The 24,119-nt window shown below is 33.7% G+C and overlaps 6 protein-coding genes across 6 annotated transcripts; 4 read left to right on the top strand and 2 right to left on the bottom strand. All coding sequences in view use genetic code 12, as the record gives it.

Annotated features, from left to right (window-relative positions):
• Positions 1 to 1,031: 1,031 nt before the first annotated feature.
• Positions 1,032 to 2,665, bottom strand: CD36_84550 (RNA-binding RNA annealing protein, putative; the record flags this gene model as incomplete). Its single annotated transcript, XM_002419323.1, has 2 exons — positions 1,032 to 1,445; positions 2,387 to 2,665. The coding sequence occupies 2 exons, from the start codon at positions 2,663 to 2,665 to the stop codon at positions 1,032 to 1,034; spliced, it is 693 nt and encodes a 230-aa protein (XP_002419368.1).
• A 3,520-nt stretch (positions 2,666 to 6,185) lies between these two features.
• CD36_84540 (proteolytically activated transcription factor, putative) lies at positions 6,186 to 7,505 on the top strand (the record flags this gene model as incomplete). Its single annotated transcript, XM_002419322.1, has 1 exon — positions 6,186 to 7,505. The coding sequence occupies one exon, from the start codon at positions 6,186 to 6,188 to the stop codon at positions 7,503 to 7,505; it is 1,320 nt and encodes a 439-aa protein (XP_002419367.1).
• A 1,130-nt stretch (positions 7,506 to 8,635) lies between these two features.
• CD36_84530 (urea active transporter, putative) lies at positions 8,636 to 10,642 on the top strand (the record flags this gene model as incomplete). The annotated part of the gene is made up of 1 exon (XM_002419321.1): positions 8,636 to 10,642. One exon carries the CDS (start codon positions 8,636 to 8,638, stop codon positions 10,640 to 10,642), a length of 2,007 nt encoding a protein of 668 aa, XP_002419366.1.
• A 147-nt stretch (positions 10,643 to 10,789) lies between these two features.
• CD36_84520 (CAATT-binding protein homologue, putative) lies at positions 10,790 to 13,912 on the bottom strand (the record flags this gene model as incomplete). Its single annotated transcript, XM_002419320.1, has 1 exon — positions 10,790 to 13,912. One exon carries the CDS (start codon positions 13,910 to 13,912, stop codon positions 10,790 to 10,792), a length of 3,123 nt encoding a protein of 1,040 aa, XP_002419365.1.
• A 656-nt stretch (positions 13,913 to 14,568) lies between these two features.
• CD36_84510 (calcium/calmodulin-dependent protein kinase II, putative) lies at positions 14,569 to 15,816 on the top strand (the record flags this gene model as incomplete). The annotated part of the gene is made up of 1 exon (XM_002419319.1): positions 14,569 to 15,816. The coding sequence occupies one exon, from the start codon at positions 14,569 to 14,571 to the stop codon at positions 15,814 to 15,816; it is 1,248 nt and encodes a 415-aa protein (XP_002419364.1).
• Positions 15,817 to 15,993: 177 nt separating this feature from the next.
• Positions 15,994 to 18,273, top strand: CD36_84500 (HAT complex component, putative; the record flags this gene model as incomplete). Its single annotated transcript, XM_002419318.1, has 1 exon — positions 15,994 to 18,273. One exon carries the CDS (start codon positions 15,994 to 15,996, stop codon positions 18,271 to 18,273), a length of 2,280 nt encoding a protein of 759 aa, XP_002419363.1.
• Positions 18,274 to 24,119: the final 5,846 nt, after the last annotated feature.

The raw sequence follows: 24,119 nt of genomic DNA, 5'->3' as shown, positions 1-24,119 counted from the left end.
ATGTGAAATAAAAAAAAAGGATAAAACTTTGTTAGATCAAAGTCAAAGTTACCATTCAAAGTTGGAAATTGGAAGATAAATCACGTCTTGATGTATATAAAAAAAAAAAAAAAAAGACGTTTATAGATTAATTGCATATGTATATATTTATACGTTTTTAATTGTACAATAAAGAATTTTTTATTTTTAAATATTCAAATTTTTTTTCTTTGTTAAAAAACAGAGACAACTTAAAATTTGTATGGGTCGGCATGTATTGTTTAACCAAAAAAAAATTCAAACCCATGAAAAAAAAAAAAAAAAAAAATTCTCTTTCATTCTTCGTGTCATACAAAATCACACGTATTTCACAGTAAGAATAACTTATATTATATAGTACGGAGTAAAAACAACTTATATATGATCAACAATACGTTCTTCTATTGGCCAAACTCATTATTATTGCCTTATGAGTAAACAATAATAACTAATGATTATTCATCTCAATTGTTATAATCGTTTTCTTTTTTTAAAATACTGTTTTTGACAATTATGTTTCATCATTAACCAACAGCACACGACTGAATATATCTTTAAATTTCTCCATTCTCATAGTAGTATATTTTTCCATTTGTTTCTTTTGTCTTTGTATTGTTTTCATATCGAATGATCTCAAGTTAGGGAAGATCTGAATATTATACATCTTTTGTAATTGCCAATGTCCAAAGCGAAAAGCTTGAAACCCTGAAAAGTTAACGGTATTATGAATCTGACTTTGACATTTGCATGGTTATTACACCATCACCCGCCTCCACAGAGCGGCTGGTTCGATAGAAACACAAAAAAAAAACAAAAAATAAAAAGAAACAACTTTAACAACTTTAATAATAGTTACATTCAATACTACGGAACCTAATATTTACTAACACTTTTCAACAAAATAAACAAACAAAAATAATACATGGTCAAACATAGTAAATGGGGGGGGGGGGAAACACGCACAGATACATAGACAAAATAACAACAAATCCTCATCTTGGTATTTGTTTGGTCTAATTTTCAAAATAATCTGCCATTTCTTGGTCTAATTCTTCAATAGTCTTCTTTTTCTGTTTTGGCTTCTTTTGTTTATTATTGTTGTTTTTGTTGCCAGGACCAGCCTTCTTCTTGTTAAGAGCATTCTTAGCAGCAGCAATCTTCTTACCACCAGCAGTTTTGGCAGCAGTAATAGCCTTTGCATTTGGAGCAATTCTGGCAGCCAATGGTTTCTTACTAGTATCAATAATCAATTCTAATCTTAACTTGGCAGCACCTCCATCAATAGAAGCACCATTGTATTTATCAACAGCAGCAGTTGCAAATTTACTTGATTTGAAAATAATAGTAGCAAAACCTTTAAATTGACCTTTTTCATTATAAGTCAAGGCCACAGTTTGCACACCACCAATTTGTGATTGAAAAAATTCCTATTTTAAAAAAAAAAAAAAATTTGGTTAGTCTCTATAAGATTCGTTAAATCGTAACAAAGTTAATAATAATAATAATAATAATACAAGGAAAAATTTGCATGGCAAAAAAAAAAAAATATGATGAAACAACAAATTTCAAAAAAATAATTATGGATAAACTTTTGGGACTGACTGGCTGGGGGTTGTTATGTTCAAGGATGAAAGGTGTTGCTTGGAATCGGCTACTGTGAATTTTGTATTTCGAGAATAAGACTCTTGTAGTCTTGCTAGTCATTTAGCCTGGATATTCTCATTACCAAAACATTTGAACGGAAAAACTCAGAAATATAGAATAAAAAATTATTGTCTGCCTCCAATAAATTAAAAATAAGAAAGAAAAAAGAAATCATAGTCACTCACAAACTTAATTGGAATGACCGCCTGAGTTCCAAACAAATTGCATGTTAAGGTGAAATACAAAATGAAAAAAAAAAAAACACAAGTAGTGGAAACCGTCATATTGATGATTCAACAGTATTTTGAAATCAGTATAGCTTGAACAAATGAAATTAAGCAACATACAAGTATCAAAAAAACGAGGTAGTTGTTATCATCAAAGGTTGAACACAAAGTACACGTTTGTGCATCTCCCAAAGGAAAAAGCAAACACCAATCATTATACCAGCTAATGATCAACATCCCAAACATGAACAACAATCAACTGCAACAATAAAATGTTGACTTCTAATTAGAATCATGTCAAAATGAAATAAACAAAGATGTATGATACAAGTAGATCGCCATTCAAAGTAAAAGTTTAAACATAACTATGGGAACCATGACCAGTCCCATGAAATTTCCAAATGTTGTTCTCATATTTCTTTATACCCATTAAAACAAAATTTTTCCCATCTCCCAAATTAACTGAAAATTCCAGATTTTCAGTTTGAAAAACATACCTTAATGTTATCGTGTTTCAAGTCCTTGGGTAAACCAGAAACATTGACCTTAGTAGCATAACTCAAATCAATAGTAGGAACAGCAGCAACAGCAGCAGCAGCAGCAGCAGCGGGTCTGTTAAATTTGGCTATTGGCTTTTTGTTATTAGTACCACCAATTTTCTTACCAACTCGGTTGCCACCTTTAGCGCCAAATTTAGCACCTGGTCTTTTGGATTTAAAAGTTTTCTTATTTGAAGAAATGATATCATCTAATGATTTATCTAATGAGGCAGACATTTTTAATTTAATTTGATTGATTGATTAGTTTTGGTTTCTTATTTTTTAAGGTTGACAGGAAGAAGAATGAAATGAAGGCGGAATGGGAAAAATTTTTTTTTTTTTTTTGTTGTCGAGTTTTTGGGAAGGCTTGGTGGAAAATCGTGAACAGGAAAATTCTCGTCTTCCTTAGTAAGAAATGAACCAGCACATTTTGGTACGTTGTACACGTTCTCTAATATATTGAGGATTGCACGAACATAAAGACGTGTTTGTAGCACAAAAATGATGTCTAATTACCTAATCATATTGCCATGAAGTATTCTATGGCAATGTTGCAAAAGTGAAATCACAACTGTATCTTTTAAGTAGTGTCAATATACAATGCAGAGAAAACTGACACTTATATCAAAAGAAAGAGCTTCCAGCAGGATACTTTTTTTTTCCAAACACGTTTATACCTTACAAACACGAACTTCCCTAATGTTCAGTACAAATTACGAATTATTGAAATTATTTGAAACTTTAAACTGTTTATTATTTTTTTGGGGGGCTTTTCAGCCAATTTCCGCTTCAGCTTAAATTAAAAAATATATGGAATACCATCTAAGGATTAAAGCCACCAGAGGGTAGGAGAGAATGGAAGGTTTACGAATGTGACGGAGTTTGGTAAAGCATAAACTGTACTGACATGAACTATCTCTTTCGACAATGGTTCGTACAACAACCAAAAGTTGTATGTTACGATTAAACAATATTTGCTCAAAAGAACTAGAGCCGTCCATCACAATTACCAACCTTAATTTATCTAAACAAAACCTTCCACGGTTAAGATGAATAACCTTATTTTGACACTCATTTCTTTTTTGACATCTGGTACTTTAATATTTGATAGGGCTTTGAATATATTAGGCCGGACCGACAACTCGAAATATCATTAGTAATTATCCTCTCTTGGTAATTGTGCTTCTAGTAATTAGAGGGCTGAACACCATAAGGTGACACATTTGTCAGAGATGTATTTACTTTCTTGTCAAAGACGAAAAACGGGCCTTATTCCGGAGCGCCGATTATCTTGATTCCTTGAACAAACAATGTGTCACAAAAATTGAATTCTTGAATACATTGACTCTGTGCTAAACAATAGTTTAATGTTGAACTTGACAATTCCCTCGTACTTTATTCCAATGAAATCACCAAACGGTGAGTAAACTTTTGCTTGTGCCACATATAAACAATAAACATACTGAGACCCTCTTCAAACTTTGCAATCAAGAATAGTATTCACAGTCTTGGCAAATAAGTGCATAATCAACAAAAAAAAAAAAAAAAGATCTCTAGTTAATGTTGGTAGCATTTTATAAGTAATTTGGAACTTCAATTATCAAGGTTATTGATATTTTTCTTTCCGAAAAGTTCCTAAGAGAGGGGGGGAAGAAAGGAATTGTTGATGAGAACCTTCAAATTGCAAATTGACAGGTTCAAAGTACAGCTTTATTTTTTTATTAGTATCTCTTTAGTGTCGTTGTGGATGATGTGATTGTTAATTGGCATGTGCTCGTGACTTTAACATCAGTTGCTTCAATATTAATTGTTTATTTGGTTGTGTGCAATGAGTTTTGTTTATGGGGAAAAAAATTGACACCACAGATTTCGTACGGCGTTTTCATATTCGGTAATTTTGATTCAACAAAACAACAATGAAAAATCTAAAAAAAAAAACCCGAATCTTATACCGTAAAATGAAATAAATGGTTTTGTGCTTGTCCCAAAAAGTTTTAAAAAAAACTATTATAAAGTTGGAGATATTGTCAATCAACAATTGAAAATAGTGAAGGTTTACAGTTAATAAAATCTCAAACAAAGATTCTAATAATGAGTTCATTGATATCAACATTTTCCTGAAACTAAAACAAAGAAAGAAATATGCAAGATAAACAATTACTGAACAAATTGTGAGTAAACACCTAACATGATAATCAGCATTTGTAGATGCAATAAGGAATATGACAAGTGAAGGAGGAAGTTTTTATGAAACATTTCAACTCAGTTAAAAGAGGCTTACGTTGTTCACTTATCAGATGCTGACGTAGTCCCGCCCCAAGATTACTAGTCCTACCTACCGATGTGATGACGATTGATCTCACGCATCATTACTCCTCTTTTACAGGAGCGGAAAAAGAGAGCAATTTCGGAAAATGTCAATATATTTGTGATGATGACTAAACTGATGCTTCAAGACAGCATTGGTATTGCATTGCAGGATTCAACCAATTAATCTACCTTCCTCTTACCCTCCTTTTCTAACGATATCTTATCCTATTGTTTGGTAACCCAGTAGAAATTAACTACAAAGTTTCGTAGAGATAGTAAATCAAACAATAACAAAGACCTTTGATTGTTTCCCTTCCTTCCTTCTCACAAAGATTAAGTATGGCGTGCTAAAGTCTCAAATGATGCAAATTAACATCCAAACATCAATACTATTTTCTTTTTTTAGTACCACTTAGAGAAATCAACACCACTTTCAAATTAGTGATACCGAGATTACCCCCCCTCCCCCCCCCCCGACCGACCAAAGGAGGGGTTGGGGTCTAATTATTGACAAGAAATTATCTGTCAGACAATCTGTCAAGATAGCTAAACTTTTGAAGTATGATCCCGTAGAAGTTGGGATTTGCATTTTCACCTAACTAGGAGACGTGGAAAATGAACCAAAAAAAAGAAAGTTTTTAAAAAGCCAAAAAAAAAAGTAGAGATGAATCATTAATAATTGTGGTGGCATTCTAAAGTTAATTCATCTAAACCAATGATTAACTCCACTTACTAATGAAATTTGAAAACTTTCAACGCAAAAACCGTAGTAAACCAACACAAAAGACAAAAATCCGGTATATAGACGAATTTCATACGGCACAAAATTTGCGAGAAGGTGTGTATATGTGAAATGAGATTTATCAAACAAAATAACGCCGATGGGAAAAACAATGGATTTATTAAATTAAGTGTGAAGAGAGATAAGGGAAAATGGAAAGCCAATTAAGCGCTGTTGTCTTCCTGATATATACTTATTCTACAAAAATAAGTCTTCAGTCGGTTTTAATCTTCATTACCCTTTTATCCCCTTTCAATTCTTTAGAAAAGAGATTTCAACCAAGAGAGAGAGATAGAATCCATTATTTTTTTTTTTTAGTATTTACTTAGTGGTATTTCCCCTTCAATAATTTTTTTTTTTTTTATTACTAATTTTTTATTTACAATAGGTTTGTTATTCTTTTTCTTTTACTCTATATTCATTAAAAAGGAAAACTCATTCAATCTTCAATTTCAGTGAGGCTTTAAGTTGTTTAATCGTTATTACCTATAAAATACACAGACAGGTTCTTAGTATTGTCGATTAAACACAGTTCTTTTGGCTCCAATTTTTTTTTTTGTTGTTCATTTGCATCATTCATAAGCTTTTCAGTTTTTGGGTTCTTTTAGGATTACCCTTCCTCATAATATTTAGTGGCATCTGTTTTCAAGTACCAATCCCATAACTATGTTGATACTTTCCATAGGTTTAATCAACCACACATCAAACAAAAGTTTGTACACCATATCACCAAATAAAGGGAAAAGATACGAACCTTTTACCACGACGAGTCTTGATAGCTTCAAATTCCATGTTGTCAGGTTTTTACACAGATTGATTTATGGAACACAAAGATACCAGGAATTATTCCCACCAATCCAAAAGATTAAGGATATCAATAATGTTAAGCAACAAAGAATATTCCCCGTGAATTGTGCCGCAGATGATTTGGATTTGGGATTTGGTGAATCTGATCAAATTGAGCTTTTTAACCACTCCTCCAAAGATGCTTATGGTCACCACAACTTAATTCAATTAATTGACTTTTTCGACTCACCACAAGCACATAGTTCATCTCCAGCAGATGAGTTTTTCAAGAGCAACAAAATCTCCGAACAAATCGATATATTTGATATGATTGGCAGACAGCCACCACCATTACATCACCAACAATTAAATATTGAAACACCATATTTTGAAGACTTTGCTACACCACTTGTTTTACCGCAACATGAAGTTTCTTCAGATGATGTCGAGTCTTACTTCTCACGGTCTGTTTCGACAGTTTCATCTATCGAACCATTAGATGACGAGTTTGTACCACCACCACATCCACCAAGAGCTCACCCATCAAGAAAAAGAAAACACGAATCAATTTCACCACCAATACCAACTTCTTCATCATCATCATCCACAGCACAACTTATACCATCATGCAGTTCTTCTGTAGCTTCAAGCAGTGATTTGTCTGTATCTCCAACCACCAAGAGAAAATATACCAAGAGAAGATATACCAAGAAAAAACAACCAGTGTTTCCAAATCAAGATGAACCTATAGTTATTACCACTACTACTAAAACAAACAATATTGATGTTAAAAAAGTCACGACGACAAAAAACGGGACAATCGAGAATAGATTTGACTGTCCATCTTGTGATGCCTCTTTCAAAGTTAAGGGATACCTCACGAGACATTTAAAAAAGCATTCTACAAACAAAGCATTCGAATGTCCATTTTTCGATAATCATGGTGTTTATGGCAGTAAATGCCATCCAACAGGTGGATTCAGTCGAAGGGATACTTTTAAGGTTCATTTGAGGGCACTTCATTTTATTTATCCTGCTGGTGTAAAGGCAAACCAGAGAAGCAGTTTTAGTGGACGATGTGCTGGTTGTTTCCAATTCTTTGATAGCAACTCTGAATGGTTGGAAAACCATATTGAAGCCGGTAAGTGTACAGGCACTGTGACATATAAACAGAATGTAAGTAATCTATTGCTAGATTAAGTCATAGTATGTGTGATATTAATTTTACTTCTTTATGGTATATGGTTTCGGTTATTATTTCTTTTCTTTTCTTACTTCATTTAGTTTAATAATTTATCTTTATGGACATAATATATGGATTATTTGTACGTTATTATAAGTGCTCTAGGTAATTTGGTATGGTATAATTGGTTGATTGAACAACAAAGCTGTGAATACCATTCCCTACACATCTATCGTACCAAGTACTCCAAAAGAAAAATCTGAAGTTGTTTTTGATGCTATATTGAAAACTCTTTCTCTTGTTTACCTTCTGGAAAAAGAGAGATTTGGCGATGTCACAGCATGTACAAAATTACGTCTATACCTTAGTGAATTGTTGTGACACCTTACATCAATGCAGAAGAAATCTTGGTGGCAATGCAAAAAAAAAAAAAATTATATCAGGAGAAATGTATTTAACCCGTCTAACAGTCCATGCGATTCAAATCATCCACCAATGAAAGAATTGATAAAACTCATCCATGTGCAATGATAAGCAGGTACTATACATTGCCCAGGTTTCGAGAACTCTACAACTGAATTGCTTTATATTGCTGGGCCAATGGTAATAGTCTCATAAGGTCACCTTGCATATACGGTAATTGACTATATTTAAAATTAATCAATTAGTTGTTTAAAAGATGCCACACTAGATATGACGAAAATAATAGAAACAGGACAATTACCATCAACGTTGTTGATTGGGGTAAGAGAGTATAATATATTGCGGTTTGGGTGCAACAAAAATTTTAGTTTGAACAAGCCACACAAATCCCATTGAGTGAAAAAAAAAAAAAAAACGAAGCAGGTGCCACAGTCTGAAAAGATTAGCTTCTTATTGTTTACCTCTTTATCTACAACACTTTGTTGTGACACCGGTTTCGGGTAGCATTATTGTGAGCCGAGAGGGAAATGTGAATTAATAAGTTTGTTGTAAGGGTAGAACAATTATCTAGATTGAAGATAACTTTGAAAAGATATATAAATACACCAACATGGTTCTGCCTACAAATAAATTGTGTAATAGTTTCTATTCATACTGTATATTCCTGCCACTGACAGTGTTTTTGCAAAGGGAAGTTTAATTAACAGTACAAAAGAGATTTCAAATGTCAGACAGTGCAGTGCATTTATTAGACCAAGCAGCAGGGTATGGCGTTTTAGTGGGGGTTGGTGCCTTATTCGCCGGTGGTATGATTTTAACCACTTTTTTGTTGCAAAAATATCTTCATGAAAATGCAAACAGTACAGAAACATTTGCAGTGGCAAATAGATCAGTGGGTACTTTCCTTTCAGCTTCTGCTGTTTATTCGAGTTGGAGTTGGAGTACGGAATTTTTGCTTGTTTCACTGATGACCTACAATTATGGGATACAAGCTGGGTATTACTATGGAGCTGGTTTAGGAATACAAATTGCGGTTATGAGTGTTATTGGGATCCATGCCAAAAAGAAGATCCCAACAGCACATACTTCATTAGAGGCAATTGAATTGAGATACGGTAAGTCAGCACATTTACTTTACTTGACATTATCTTTGATTTGTAACATTTGTTCTTGCCTGGCAATGATTTTGGCATGTGCATCTGGTATTTCGATTATTGCTGGTAATCTTCATATTGTTGCCTCTACTATGTTGATTCCCTTTGGAGTTTTGTTATATACTGTTGTTGGTGGACTAAAGGCAACATTTCTTACTGATTTTGTGCACAGTTCCATTTTATTGATCATCTTGTGCTATTTGAACACTTCAGTCTTGACTTCTGAACAAGTTGGTGGATTAAATGGTTTGTATGAAAAGTTGCTTAAAGTAAGTGCGACCAAACACATTGAAGGAAATTACGATGGTTCAATTCTCACGGGTAAGTCCCAAGGTGCTGCAATTTTTGGTTTGATTTTAACTGCAGGTAACTTTGGGTTGTCCATTATGGACTCATCCTTTTGGCAAAAGACATTTTCTGCACGTCCCCGAAGCACCGTTCCATCTTACCTCATCACTGCTTTTCTTATATGCTCAAATGTTTGGCCATTGAGTGCAATCATTGGTGGATCTCTGCACTTTTTGGAAACTGACCCTTCGTTTCCTACATACCCTCGTAAAATGAACCAGTATGAAGTGGACTCTGGATTTGTGTTGCCCTACGTGTTAAAAGCAACTATCGGGAATGGGGGTGTTGGTGCCTTACTTTTGATTTTTTATTTGGCTGTCACATCGACAGTTTCTGCCCAAATGGTTTCTGTCTCATCAATTGTAACATTTGACATCTACAAAAGATACTTTAAGCCAGATGCTCAAAATAAATCCATGATTAAGGTGTCTCATATTACTTGTATTGTATTTGGATTTGGTATTGCTGGATTCAGTATCATGTTACATTATGTCGGAATTAATATGACCTGGTATACTTACTTTTATCCAATTCTTATCTGTCCAGGTGTAATTCCAATTATATTAACAGTGACTTGGAATAGACAAACGTTTTGGGCTGCGTTTATTTCCCCACTAGCAGGTTTTGCTGCTGGGTTGGCTGTGTGGTTATCTACCGCTTACCATTTCTACGGAGAAGTCACTATTGCATCAACTGGTGGTCAATTACCTGCTTTGTACAGTTCTTTGACTGCATTGTTGTTGCCAGGTGTGTTGAGTATTATTATTTCACTTATAAAACCAGAAAAATTTGATTGGGATCAATTGAAGAAAGCGGATTTGTTAGTCAAGAGTGACGATTCGACTCAAGAAGATTTATCATCTGAAACTGAAAGAGAAAAAACTGAAAAAAATGATCAAGTTGAAGTCAACGTCGACTCTGATCGAAACTCGTCTTTGGAACAACAAGAACATCCTACTAAATTAACAGAAAAAGAATTGGACTTTTGGATCAAAATTGCTACTGGTGCTGCAATTTTTATTTTATTAATAACTTGGCTTATATGGCCAATGTCTGTTTACAGAGATTGGATCTTCACTCCTACTTACTTCAAAGGTTATGTCACAGTCGGATTAATTTGGCTATATGTGACATTGATTGTAATTGGTGTTATTCCATTTTATACGGGAAGACATTCTATGGCCAAAGTATTCAAAGGGGTTTACAATGATTACATCAAGAAGAAATGAACGTTATAATTTAATTTAGTTGTGTCGTTGTGTATTTATTTATTTATTTATTATTAGATTGGTTAAATTTTGCTATTTATACTCCCCAGAACTGACAGTGCTTTGAAAAGTTTCAATGTGTCAAAACCTAGATCATACAATATGTATTTATTCGTTGTCAGAGTCCAAGTATTCTGCATAATCTTCTGCAGAAGCAAATATTGGTAAATCTTTGACCCTTTGTTTCTTTGACTTTTTCTTTGAGTGTGAATCGCTTTCTCTACTACGTTTTCTCTTTTGTTGTTGTTCTTCCTCTTCAGACTCTTCTTCTTCTTCATCGTCATCATCTCCCAACATCTTCAACTCTATTTCGTCATCCTCAAATTCATCTTCATCGTTAATTGCAAACATAGCCTTCTCCTCATCATCAAAGTCATCTTGATCTAACTCGTCGTCATCATCTCCATCTTCAAGTTCTGCTTCAAGTTCAGCATCACTAAATTCACCTTCAATATCTTCTTCTTCTTCTTCTTTGTTTACTTCCTTTTCATTTTCATCACCATCTTCTTCACTATCCATGTCAGCAAAATCGTTTTCATCGAAATCTGAAAAATCGTCTTCGGAAGCGTCCTCCACCTCTGGACGAGATTTAACCAAAGCCTTCCAAACTTCATCATCATCCATGTCATTATCGTCCTCGTCCTCATTATCACCTTCTCTTGCTTCTTTTGTTCTCTTATCATCTTTCTTGGTCTTTAATTTGTTAACTTTGGTACTAAAGTATTGGTGGAAAAACTTTTCATCTGGTTTGATATCCTCAATCTTCTTACTAAGCCAGTTTTCAGTATTTACAGGAACTGTGGTATCAACAAGATTAGTAGATCGGACCAACAAGGATCCTGTATGAGCACCACCCAAAGGTTGCATAATCGATGAACCTTTTGTTTGAGGTTTTTGCTTAGCGTTTTTATATACAAAACGATCTAAGAAATGGGATAGAGTATATAAACCCAAATCTGGTTTAACTTGCTCTGTTCCGTCCAAGAACGAGGATGCATAGATGGCAATTGTTGGGTGATAATGATTCAAGAATTGGTGGATTTCCCATAAAGAAGATCTATTGGCATTGGCAAATTTAGGATCACGTTTTCTTGGGTCATATTCAATGTCTTTGTTTTCATCTTTGGACTTCTCGGCTTCTGGTGCATCCTTCTCGGTTGGTTCTTCGGGTCTGGAAGCAAACTCTACTAATAAATCAGAAACTTCAGGGATTGTGTTCGATAGCTGCATCATCAAATATAACATACCTGCAATAGCGCCAACATTCAACCAATGAGAACATATTTGTAGCATTCTCTTCACAAATGCCAATACTCTAGGTATATTACCAACGTCGTTTTTCAACGATTTAAATAATAAATTCAAATAAATTCCTTGTTTGGATGAATTAGCCAATCGAGGATCCAACAATGATTCGTACAATGTCCTGTAGTATCTATCGGAATTCAATTTCTGTTCGGTCACTATATGATTAATCAAGACCAAAGCTTGAATAGAAGTGTTGAAGTTGCTACTGTGTGTGATTTTAAACAAAGTGTTCAAATGGTTCTGAAAGATTTCATTAGGCAATTTGGAAAAAGGGAATGCACGGTTTAACCCAGTAAGTAATGCGGAAAAAAATTTAGCATTCTTTTCCTCAACAAGCTCTTGTTCAGTCTTCTCTTCAACTTTGACTGATTTACCTCCCTTTTTACCTTTCTTAAAGTTTTTACGGTTATTCTTTCTACCCTTTTTGGAGTCGCCAATAGATTTATCTTCTTTGGTGTCTTTATTGTATCCATCGCTTTCAACCAAAACCTTTTCAAACAAGGCAAAATAGGTCTTTACTAAAGAATTAGCTAACTCGTGTTCTTTCCTGGTCAAAATGGTTTGATTTAAGGTTGTGATACCATAGTACTTGGCGTGATCGTCATTATTGCTTTGGAAAATAACATCAATAACAGCATCAGTAATGATTTGTTTCATAGCTGGGTGTGCTTGTTCTAATTGTAAAATCAAGTACGAAGCCTTGGCAGAAACTTTATTGTCAATATCACCTAATTTATTGACACCCAATTTTAACAAGTTAACTTCTTGTTCTGGCTTAGCACCTAATAAATCAAAAATATGGTTAACAACTGTCATTCTCACATGAACTATAGGATCGTGAGACAATTTTTCCAATATCTGGATTAATTTGAAATATACTTTTTTCAAGTGATCTTCGAAATAGTAAATGGCTAACTGAATGTCACTATCATCTTTTCTTAACGGCTGCTTGTCGAAGGCAAATAGCTTGCGATCAGGTAATAAGCTGTTGATGAGCAAATCCTTTAACGCTACAATAGATTGCAAAGCAGCAGTTCTTGACTTTTTGTCACAATATGCTAACAAGGTATCTAACGCTTTCAAGTTATGTAAAGGTGCTTCTTGAATCAATAATGTCAATGCTGAAATTTTATCATTCAAAGTACCATCTGACAAGATTTGAGACAAGAACTTTTTTTGTGAAGTGTTTGAAGCAAATTCTTCCAAATAAGTTTTATTATCTTTTTCAATGGTCTTTTGTGCCCTTTCTAATAATCTTTCTCTAGCAAATCTATCCAATTTCTCTGGGGTTTCAGTTGGCACTTCTACAATATTGAACCAATCTGTTCTATTAGGAACTATCAATTTGGAACTTGACACTGATGAAAGGTCTGTCACCTTATCGGGCTCCTGTTTAGATTTTTTATTGTCAATTTTTGTCTCTTCAACCACAACCTCTTGTTCTTCTTCTTCTTCTTCTTCTTCTTCTTCTTCTTCTTCCTCCTCCTCCTCCTCCTCTTCAACTAACTCGGGAACCTCTTCTTCCTCATCTTCACTTACTACCATAGCTTCCCCTTCCCCTAAACCTATTCCTTTCATGAACTTACTCAAATCAGCACTAAAAGTTTTGTCCAATTGCGAGTCATCGTCAAATTCCTGTTCGCTTTTATCATCGTCACTTTCAATTCCTTCCACTAGTTTCAAGTCCTCGTCAGTTGCACCTAATGCTAATGCTTCACGACGTAATATTTCATCAATATCTTTCGATTTTTGGACATTCGTTTTTGCTGGTATAGTTTGTTTCTTTTTATCGTTTTTTATCTCTTTGTCATTTGAGTCTGTTTTCTTTGGTTTCTGTTTTGTTTTGTTCTGATTGTCTTTCTGTAAACTTAATTTATTAAATATTTTATCCTTCAATGAGGACAAGTTTAAACCTGTACTCATGACCGATGTAGTAAAAGAATAAAGTAATGGTTGTCAAAAGATATTTCTTAAACCGTTACTTGATTTATTGAAGTATTTTTTTTTTCTCATCTCTCCTTTTGGAATGTGATGAGCTCTCACAAAAAAAAAATTTACTTAGATCTAACTAATATCTTTAAGTTTCTCATTTACTTCCTAATACAGAAGTCTAAAAAATTATAAGGTTTCGGAAAAAATTTCCTTTTTTTTTTTTTTGAACCTTAATTCTCCGCGCATTTGTTGTTGTTGTGGTGGTGGTGTGTTCTCCTCTAAATTATATTTATCGGATGATGTGGAGATTTGGGTACTGTGTTTTCGTTTTTGTTGACTTTCTATAAATTTCTGTTATAAAATGTATATATATTGTCAGGATGGTATCAGAATTGTTTATTTAAAAACCAATCAATTTCAACAGCATTATTGTCTCAAAGAAGAGTTAAATAAAGCGCCGTAGCAACAACTCCAACAAAATTTTTGTCACCCCGACATGACCAAGATGTATTTCTCGGAAAAACTTCTTTTGTTTCTTTTCTTTTGTTTATTGTAATAAAAAGCAACCAAAGAAAAAAAATACATATATAAGTGTAAATTTTCCCCTAATTTTAACTTTCTCTCTTGTTCTCATCAACAAGCACACGATGACCAAGACAAGTAAGTTCACACCTTGGGACGAAGACACTGGAGACACTACTACAACTGCCAACAACACTTCCTATATCTTATCCAAAAAACCCTTGGGAGATGGATCATATTCTGTAGTATTTGAATGCAAAAACACATCGACTGGAAGACACTATGCGGCAAAGAAGTACAACAAAAGGTTGATGTATGGGTTTGAAAATATGCTTAAAAATGAATTTAAAGTCTTGAATCGAATTTCCTTATCCCATAGCCACCTTTTGTCGCTCATAGATTATTTTGAAACTGAGGAAAGTTTCTATTTAGTTACAGATCTTGCTCGCGGCGGAGATTTGTGGAACAAGATTGCTGACGAAGGGAAATTAAATGAGCAAACTACTCGCACGATAACAAAACAATTGGTGGAATCTGTCGATTTCCTTCACAAGCATCAAATACTTCATCACGACATCAAAGCAGAAAATGTATTTTTCCAAAGTAAACACCAGGACAGTATCTTATTAGGGGATTTTGGTCTTGCCAAAATTTTACAACCACAGGAAAAATTTCATGAAATTTCAGGGACTTTAAGTTATATGGCCCCAGAAATGTTAGACCGCAAAATTGGATACGACTTCCCTGTAGATGTTTGGGCAATAGGTGTGTGTGTTTATTTTATGCTATGTGGATACATGCCATTTGACTGTGATGATGATGATGAAACAAAAGATGCTATTCGCAATTGCAAATACTTATTTGAGCCTAGTGAGTATTGGGTTGATATTTCCTCAGAAGCCAAAGATTTTATATTGGCATGCTTACGGGTTGATCCACAAAAGAGATTTACTCCAAGTCAGTTGCTTCAACATTCTTTTTTGAAAACCAACTTGGCCAAGCCAACAATCACGATTCTGCTGCCTCTCAAAAGATCATTTTCAAATTTGTCAGCATTGCAAAGAGACCAAATAAAAAATATACTACAAAAGGCGGGAGGTTTGTCAGCACCAGCTTTGTCGCATTCGAGTTCGATAAATGAGAGACTAGAACGCGGGCGTTTTGATTCCTTAAATAAGGATGCTACATTACACGGAGCCATATGCCCATCACCCGAATGTGTTTCGATATTTTCATCGCCAGCAAACTCTACGTCAGTTTCTAGAGATGGGTCTGCCATTAATATGTTTGAAGAGCTGTTAAAATGGGATGGCAGTCAAAAGAAAGCATTACCATTGAATACCTTGAGGCACGAGGCAAGTTTTGTATTATGAGAAATGAATCACGACAAATAATAGTTTTTGTAGTTTTGTAACGCGCGACGATTAAAAACAATAAACTCAAAAGAAAAAAAAGAAAAAAGTCAAAATAAATGAGTTGAGCCACTACTCTTTGTTGATATCTGAATAGAGCCCAATATATGAAAAACTACTATATTACTGTTCTATAATATGAATCTGGTACTGACAAACCTGTATGATTTTTCATTAAAACCAAGAGAGGAAACAGACTTTAAAGAAATATACCCTGATCTTGATGAAAGTTGTCAACTTCCTGTCTTTGTCGTTGAGAGGAATACTAGTTCAGAGGAAACAACCAACTCACGTCATGCAGTGAATTTATCTGAACTCAAAGCACCCATGTATAGACGAGTTCCGCAGTTGAGTTTAACGCCTACAAACCTACGATTTAGCAAGCAATTATCAGAGTATGGATTTCAGAACCCTTCTAAGTTAACAAGTAAATCCAATCCAGATACATACATTAGACCATTCCAACTCAATACATCACTTAAAGAAACGACAGCATCAATTGAAAAGTTTATTGAAAAAAAGAAAAACTTAGTGGAATATGATATGGATGAGCAGGACTATTTGTTTTTACGAGATCGAAATAGCCAACCAGAAAATGTTATCAAAATTACACCAGAAGTTTTTGAAATTATGATGACATCTTTAGAGAATCAATGGTTTGCATTGGAATTAAAAATGAATTCAATTACAACAAATGGTGGGAACGGCTCTAATGATCCTGGGTCGAACCACAAATTGCTCACTATAGGTCACAATAATGCTCGATATGGGAATGATGATGGGATTGTTCCTGGATCCATTTATGATCAAAAATGCGCTGTTTGTAATGATAGTGATTGTGATAATGCCAATGCAATCGTTTTTTGTGATGGGTGTGACATTGCAGTACACCAGGAGTGTTATGGGGTTGCATTTATTCCTGAGGGTCAATGGTTATGTCGTAAATGTATGATTAATAAAAACCGAACAACGGAATGTGTGTTTTGTCCCAGTACGACCGGTGCGTTCAAACAGTTGGATAATAGTTTATGGAGTCATGTGATTTGTGGATTGTGGATTAATGAATTATATTTTGCCAATCCAATTTACATGGAACCTATTGAGGGGATGGAAGGAATACCGAAAAGCCGATGGAAATTGTCGTGTTATATATGTAAGCAGAGGGTTGGTGCTTGTATTCAGTGCTGCAACCGAAATTGTTTTCAGGCATACCATGTAACTTGTGCCAAACGTGCAGGGTTGTATATGAATATGACTCAAGGTATTAAGGGTGCAATTAGCAATAAATTGACATTAAAATCATTTTGTGAAAAACATAGCCCTGCTGAGTTTGATGAAACTAAAGTGCTAGAAGGTATAAGAAGAACTAGGTTGTATTTTCGTGACACAAAGTTATTGAATGAAGAGAATGCACGATTAAGTAAAGATAGAGAAACTGCAAACAAGTTGAATATCTTTAAATGGAACACAGAAGCAAACACACCAATTGCTCCTAAATTGTTTAGTGACGTTCTAGTCAAGATACTATATCAATTGAAAGTGGAGAATCAAATTAGTCTACCTGAGGAATCAACCAACGAAGTATTGCATTTGAAAGTTTTGCCCAATAGAAGCAAGATGGAGATTGATCAAGATTTGAGGTCAATAGCAGATGAGGTGTGTCGATATTGGTGCTTGAAGAGGAAACTGAAACGAGGGGCATCTTTGATCCGCAAAAACAACAACTTGATATCAACGAGCTCGATACTATATGATTCTAATTCTCTAGAAAGTAACGATGTTAGTGAGCCGAAGAAGAAAATAGACTTTGCTGAATCATTGGTAAATGATATCGATAGACTTATTTCCATGGGGGAAATGTTAACAGAAGAACAAGAAGTGAACCATGAAATAAATCTGGTGAATTTCGACGTTGTTGATCTGGTATACTTTCCTTTGAAACAACTAATTGAGGTGACTATAATGGGTTTAAATAATAAATTTGACTCCAATGAAACTCTACAAACTTACAAACCCAAATCAGATAATGTCATTTCCTTAAATTCCATTTCTTTAAAGAATTCTCAATATGGTTACCAATCGATAGATCAGTTGGAGCAGGATGTCGAAAATTTGCGGGAATACATATACAAAGACAATAAACCGAGTAGTGCTGTTTATAAAAAAATGAAAAATTGGATTGCAGGATTTCGTAAAGAATTGCCGTCGTTACGGTTGTTTGAAATGGAGATTATGAACGACGCAAATAATGGGAAATTGCTTTCGTTTCCTTATGTTAAATCTGCTGGAACAAATACAGATTTGGAGCTTATTGATTATCGCGTGGTATTGGAAGAGAACGATCTCAGTGAAATTGACGACGATGAGATTGAATCTGACCAAAATCGAGAAGATTTACAGAAATTTTTACAAGTCTAGGAGAACCGTAGGTGTTCCAATTTGCTATTTTAGGAAAGTGAAATGGAAGAGAGCCCGTAATCATGCCACCACTAACGAGCCGTGAACCTAATCAGATGACAAAGACCAAGGGAAATAAACTTTGCATTTTATTTTATTTTATTTTATTTTTAAAAGGAAGTGTGATGGGACGGACATACGGGCTTTGATGGTTTAAGTAGATTCGGCGAATTAAACTATGTTTCTTCTCGTAAGTGTTGGTGGCTAGTGAAGTAAGTATTTTTATTATAATAGTTCTTGCGTACAGGATTTAAAAATATACTAGTTGTTGCAATATATTTTATAGGTCTTATTTACTCCGGGTAGCACAAAATGTGATTTTCGGACCACAAGGGTATTTTTAGGAATCGAACAAGAAATTGCGTTCAATGTTCTTTTACGGGGAGGAATGAAAATAGAAGGTTCAAGGGTTTTGTTATCATTCTGTTACTCATTGAATCATTATTTTGTATGGTAAATTGTATGATGGTGATGTGTGAATTAAATTACTCTTGAAAACACAAAACGGAGGGGAGAAGGAGAGGAGGGGGCGATTTTTGTTGGAATTTTCTTTTCCAATGAAAATTGTGGAGGTTTGCATTCATGTAATTATCAAGGGTTATGGCTTAAACAATTCATTGGTGACTTGGGTAAAGTGATTTTTGTGAAATATGAGAAGAGTTAATTGTAGTGGTACTAGAATATGTTAGTTGGTAGCATAATTTCTTTTATTTTATTTCGTAAAGAGTTGAAATTTCTTGTTAAATTGGTAGCAAACTCCACAAAAAAAAAAAAAAAAAAACTTTTGCATCAATTTCAGTGTTTCCAATTGCTTTCATGATGGTATTGGAATTCTTGCTTTTTTTCTTGGATTGATTAAGTAGCAAGTGACAATTACAGATATTATTCACACATTTGCAACAATATTGATAAGTTTGAAGTGGAAGTTCGTATTCGAATTCAAATTTCACACAAAACTGGTATTTGAAAAAAGAAAAAAGAAATATCAATTCTTCTAAATTGAGTAATATTGGCAAGTATTAGCTACTTTGATGAGAGGCTATCATTTACATCAGCAAAAACTATCATCACAACAATAAAAGCAATGAGGAAGAAATTTTCTTTGTATTTTTATTTTTTATTGATAAACTTACCAAAGGCGTTTCCATCTGTAAACACTTTTTCTTGACAATGCGTAGTATTTTTCATGCGCCTTAAAAGTTTATTCACTCTTTTTTTCAACACCACCACCACCACCACCAACGGTTTATTGTGCATTTGTTTACAAACCATAACCTTTGCTTTAAACGGTATAGCTCTACGAGGTGATTAGTTGCATCCCATCGTTTGATTATTGTTGTGAAAAGCATTTGATATTTTCAAAACAGTCGATTGATTTGTCTCTAGTTTGTTGTTGGTACCATTTTTTTTTTTTGGTAAATTTATAGAGTACATAGAAGATCAAGTAAGAGTTTGCAGTAAATTCTGATCTACTAACTAGTTAAACTTTTTTGCAATGGTAAATGCCGTGCCCTTTCACGTATATAGCCATGGAAAAGAAAAAAAAAAAAAAAGTGACCCAACTAGGGCCATTGATCTACCTTTGGTTTTGTTCAACAGATTAACTTTTGTTTCTTAGTTTTGAATCTAAAAAAGTTAATTCTTAGCGAGCACTTGTAAATTCTTGTACAAGATTTACCCAATATGAGAGTGACTCAAACAATATTGCAATAATGATACTTTTGAAAACTATTGAGAAGATACATTACGTAGGAGTTCAAAGAGAAAGTACGAATCAGCCTCTTTTCCGTGGAAAACAAATCAATGGATATGCTGGGGTAACGTGTTTTACGATACTTCGACAAAGAACTAACAATCATTTGAAATGCCACTGCAGCATATTCAGTTTGATCCAAACATCAGTAATTACGCAGTCCAAATTTGAAATATTTCGGTTTTTTTGCATGACTTCAATCATGCTTGGTTATACATAAAAACGAGAATGGTCTGTGAGTCATGCGCTCATAAAGCGCAAAAAAAAAAAAAAAACAGAGGTTGAAAAATGTCTGAGTCAAGATTACCCGCAAAAGATGTCTGCATACTACTCATTCATGAAATGTACAATTATGTGGATAATCTACGATCAAAGATGTTTCAGATTTAACTACTGTTAATTCTTCCTTTTCTCTATAACTGTTATATAACTTAATATAACTGAGTTTTGGTAAATCATAATTTATTCTACAAAGACAAATATTTCAATTTTGAAAAGATGTACTGAAGGATGCAATGCATACGTATTTGTTGCTTTTTACTGCATTGGTATTTGCTTTGATAAGTATTATGCATGCTTGGAACTGCCTCTTTCCTCAATTGAATCCACTTTTCTTTAATTACAAAAACTGCAACCATATGGGATATAAAGACAAAGAAGCCAAAGCCAAGTGACTCAATTTTAAAAAGCAAATTACACAAAATGAAAGCCAGTTTTCATTTTTTTTTTTTTTTTTCAAGCATTACCTCATCGCATAGTTTTTTTTGTGCTACTTTGTGACAGCTAACTCATTGCTGATATCAAATAACGCTAACTACTGAGACCCAAAAGCTCATGGAGTCCCGTGATACGAAACCCTAGAAGTTGCAAACATACTGTTTTGTACAAACAATGTGGACTAACTGATTAAAATATGGAATGTTTGCAACGTTTTTGTTCGTTGAATAAAGCTGAATGATAAACCACGTTGGCTAAAAGGAATTACAAGAACAATAGAACATGGTTTTTTAATCATACTGGTTTAACGTTGTGGGATATATTGTCCAATATAAAGTAGATTGAAGAAAAGTCAGAGTGAAGAATGTTGCCCCACGGTGAACATTTTCATCTTGTCAACGTAGATCAACAATAACATTTGTTTTCGATCTGAATGTGACTGGCCAATTGTAATTAATTAATAAGTTTTGCAACAATTTTGACTGCTCACAAATTGTAGACACCTTCCTTGATGAAATCAGGCAATGAACTACATGCGACTACTTTGCCTGAATTCTTCTTTCATGATAGATAAAATAGACAGCAAACCGCCCCACATCATTATTTCAAAAGAAAAAAGAAAAAAAAAACTACTCGTTTGTAGTCTAAAATGCACAGAAACATCACTGAGACACACCATTGTCATTACCCGTATAACCGCGAATTTACTTCAACGTTAGGATTGAGCCGCATGCTGGCCTCTGTTCAAGACAAGCTGTACTTAATTTCACTTGAATTATTGGTTATGAGAATTTCACCTAGGTCTAATCCCAAGAATGAAAATAAAGGGCAAACTAATCAAGTTTCGTATCAGTTTATGCGATGATGTAAGTTGAACTAGTTCAACAGGTATTGTTCATGTAGCAACAATAGAAAAATTGAATCCGATAATAATTAAGGTGCATTGTTTCTTTTGTTGAAAGAAGAAGAGTTGAAGAAAAAAATACACAAAAGCTCCTCCGTAAATCAATAGTCAGGATGACTACTTCTTCTTATCTTATCCCATACGTCAACCTTACTCGCTGGACTTCATAAACAATGTAAAACATCATCATCAAGGTATATTTACACAAAGAAAGAAGATATACAGAAATGGATTGAAAGCTTTGGAAGACAAAAGAAACAACAAAAAGAAAAACAATAGTCTAAATACTTGGTCGTGTACCTCCATCAGCTTGCTTTTGCTTCATTTACACCGAGGTCTGAGATTCCATTCCAAAGACTACTAGCGTATTTTCATTCCTTATAAATTACCCTCGGAATTTTGGTTAGTTATCAGTCTCATGTGAGTAGTTGAAAATTATACATGGCCAAAGTATTGTTATCTCGAGGTTTTGTAAAGTTCAGTAAGAAGGAAATCAAAAAAAAAAAAACAAATCTTGGTTCTGTAGATTTTAGTGAAAATCCTAATATTCCCGGTTTAGGTATAACCTTGTATTTCCCAACTAATGCTTTTTCCGTTGGTTACGGAATTATGCTAAGTAGGGTGACTCAGTTCTTTTGTATTATTGTAAAAAAAGAATAATAATAATTGTACAGAAATTATTTGTCCTTACCAAGAAATCAAAACGGATGCATCAATCATTACTTTTTTTTTTCTTAGAAAAGTCAGAATACATCTATTCTGCCTGCAACAGAGGCATCATCCATATGAGTTTAACAATACCTTCTACACTTTCAAGAACATCGACAAAAAAAAAGTAAATGAACTATTTTCAAACTATTAAAAGACTGAATTGGGATAAACAATAATTAAACCAATAGCATAGTACTAATACTGCAAACTTGACCTGTCATAAAAAAAAAAAAGCATTTGTGATATTACTTAAGAAATGTGCATTAAAAGTATTCCATGCGCTCATATGCAAGACCTTAATTACACAAATCAATAAACCAAAAAAAAAAAAAAAAAAAAAAGAAGAAAATAGTTTGCAGCCCACAAATATGCAGCAATCCGCCCAGAAATTGCAAAAATTGATTTTTAAACTTCACTTGCAAAAAAAAGAATATACTTATCAAAAGTGTCAGAGAAAACCTACCCACAAAGGGTGTGTCTGTTCGTAAGTAACTTTTTTGGTAACCACACGAAGTATTTTATTGTTTTTTTTTTTTAATATACTCTTCCTTTTGTTCCTTAAGGTACAATAGGATGTTTTTATCTATTTTACACTACCCATTTATTAGATGACTGACACAATCAGGCAATAATATACCTGGTCATTCTCGTCTAATCACTTTATTGATTAAATGGAATTTCATTATATACAATAGATTTTAAAATCAAAAAAAAAAAAAAAAAAACGTTTCTGTCTTATTGTGAAAGAATACATATTCATCTTAATGTAGTTTGTCTATATCTGGTGAAGGCATGGTTATAATGTGTAAAAATGCAGACTCTCGGTATTAGTATACCAACAATACTATTTTCGTTGCACCAAAAACCATAATTTAATTGGTTCATGGATAAAAATAGAAAAACCCACCAACAATTATGAAAAGTGGAATGGAAGAAATAGAGAAATAATACAAAAAGAGTCAAGGGATTTGCAGTCTAATTTCAATTTATGGGAGAAGGACAAAAGTCTTGCTGTACTTGACCACTTTGCAAAATGTTGGATTCAATTTTAAAGCTCTGCATATACTACGAACCATTCATTTAGACCGTTTACACTCAAAAATATTTTCGGGTAGAGTCTTTGTGTATTGTAGTTGAGTTTTAAAAAAAAAGAAGAACAATAAAAATTATGCGCCCTAAGGATTTTATCACTGCTTTTTTTATTTTTAAACTGAAACTACTTCTTTTAGTACATGAATGGTTAGTGGTTAGTGGCAGTGGAAGTGATATGCATATGGCTAAAAGGTTTTGTGGCATGATTAGTACTTGTGTTTTGTTTTGTTTGGTTTTGTTCCCAATTTCTCATTTTCCTTAGTCAGGTAAAAGTTTTTCTGTTTTGTTAAAAAGAAAAAAAAAAGTTACAAGGCGAGAAGCAGAATAAGTTTAGAAGAAGAAAAAAAAAAAAAAAACACTTCTACAAAACAACATCAAAAACAGAAAAATATGAATTAGACAGGGACCTTGACTTCCCTTAATTTTAATTCTTGAAAAATAATATATAAGTACATGGCTATACCCCATTGATTTGTTCCAATTTCAATTTTATTTGTTTTTCTTTTTATTTTCGATCTGTTCAATCTGTTTATCTTTATTATCAATACTTCAACTCCAACCCTCCCGCAATCCAGCTGCTGTTTGTTTTAATTTGTTTCCGCTTGCTTGCTTGCTTGTTTTTTTGATTAT

Source organism: Candida dubliniensis, chromosome 3 (assembly GCF_000026945.1).
Source record: "Candida dubliniensis CD36 chromosome 3, complete sequence".
NCBI classification, from domain to species: Eukaryota; Fungi; Ascomycota; class Pichiomycetes; order Serinales; family Debaryomycetaceae; genus Candida; species Candida dubliniensis.
The sequence above is the reverse complement of the archived record's forward strand: the minus strand, read 5'-3'. Positions and strand labels throughout refer to the sequence as shown.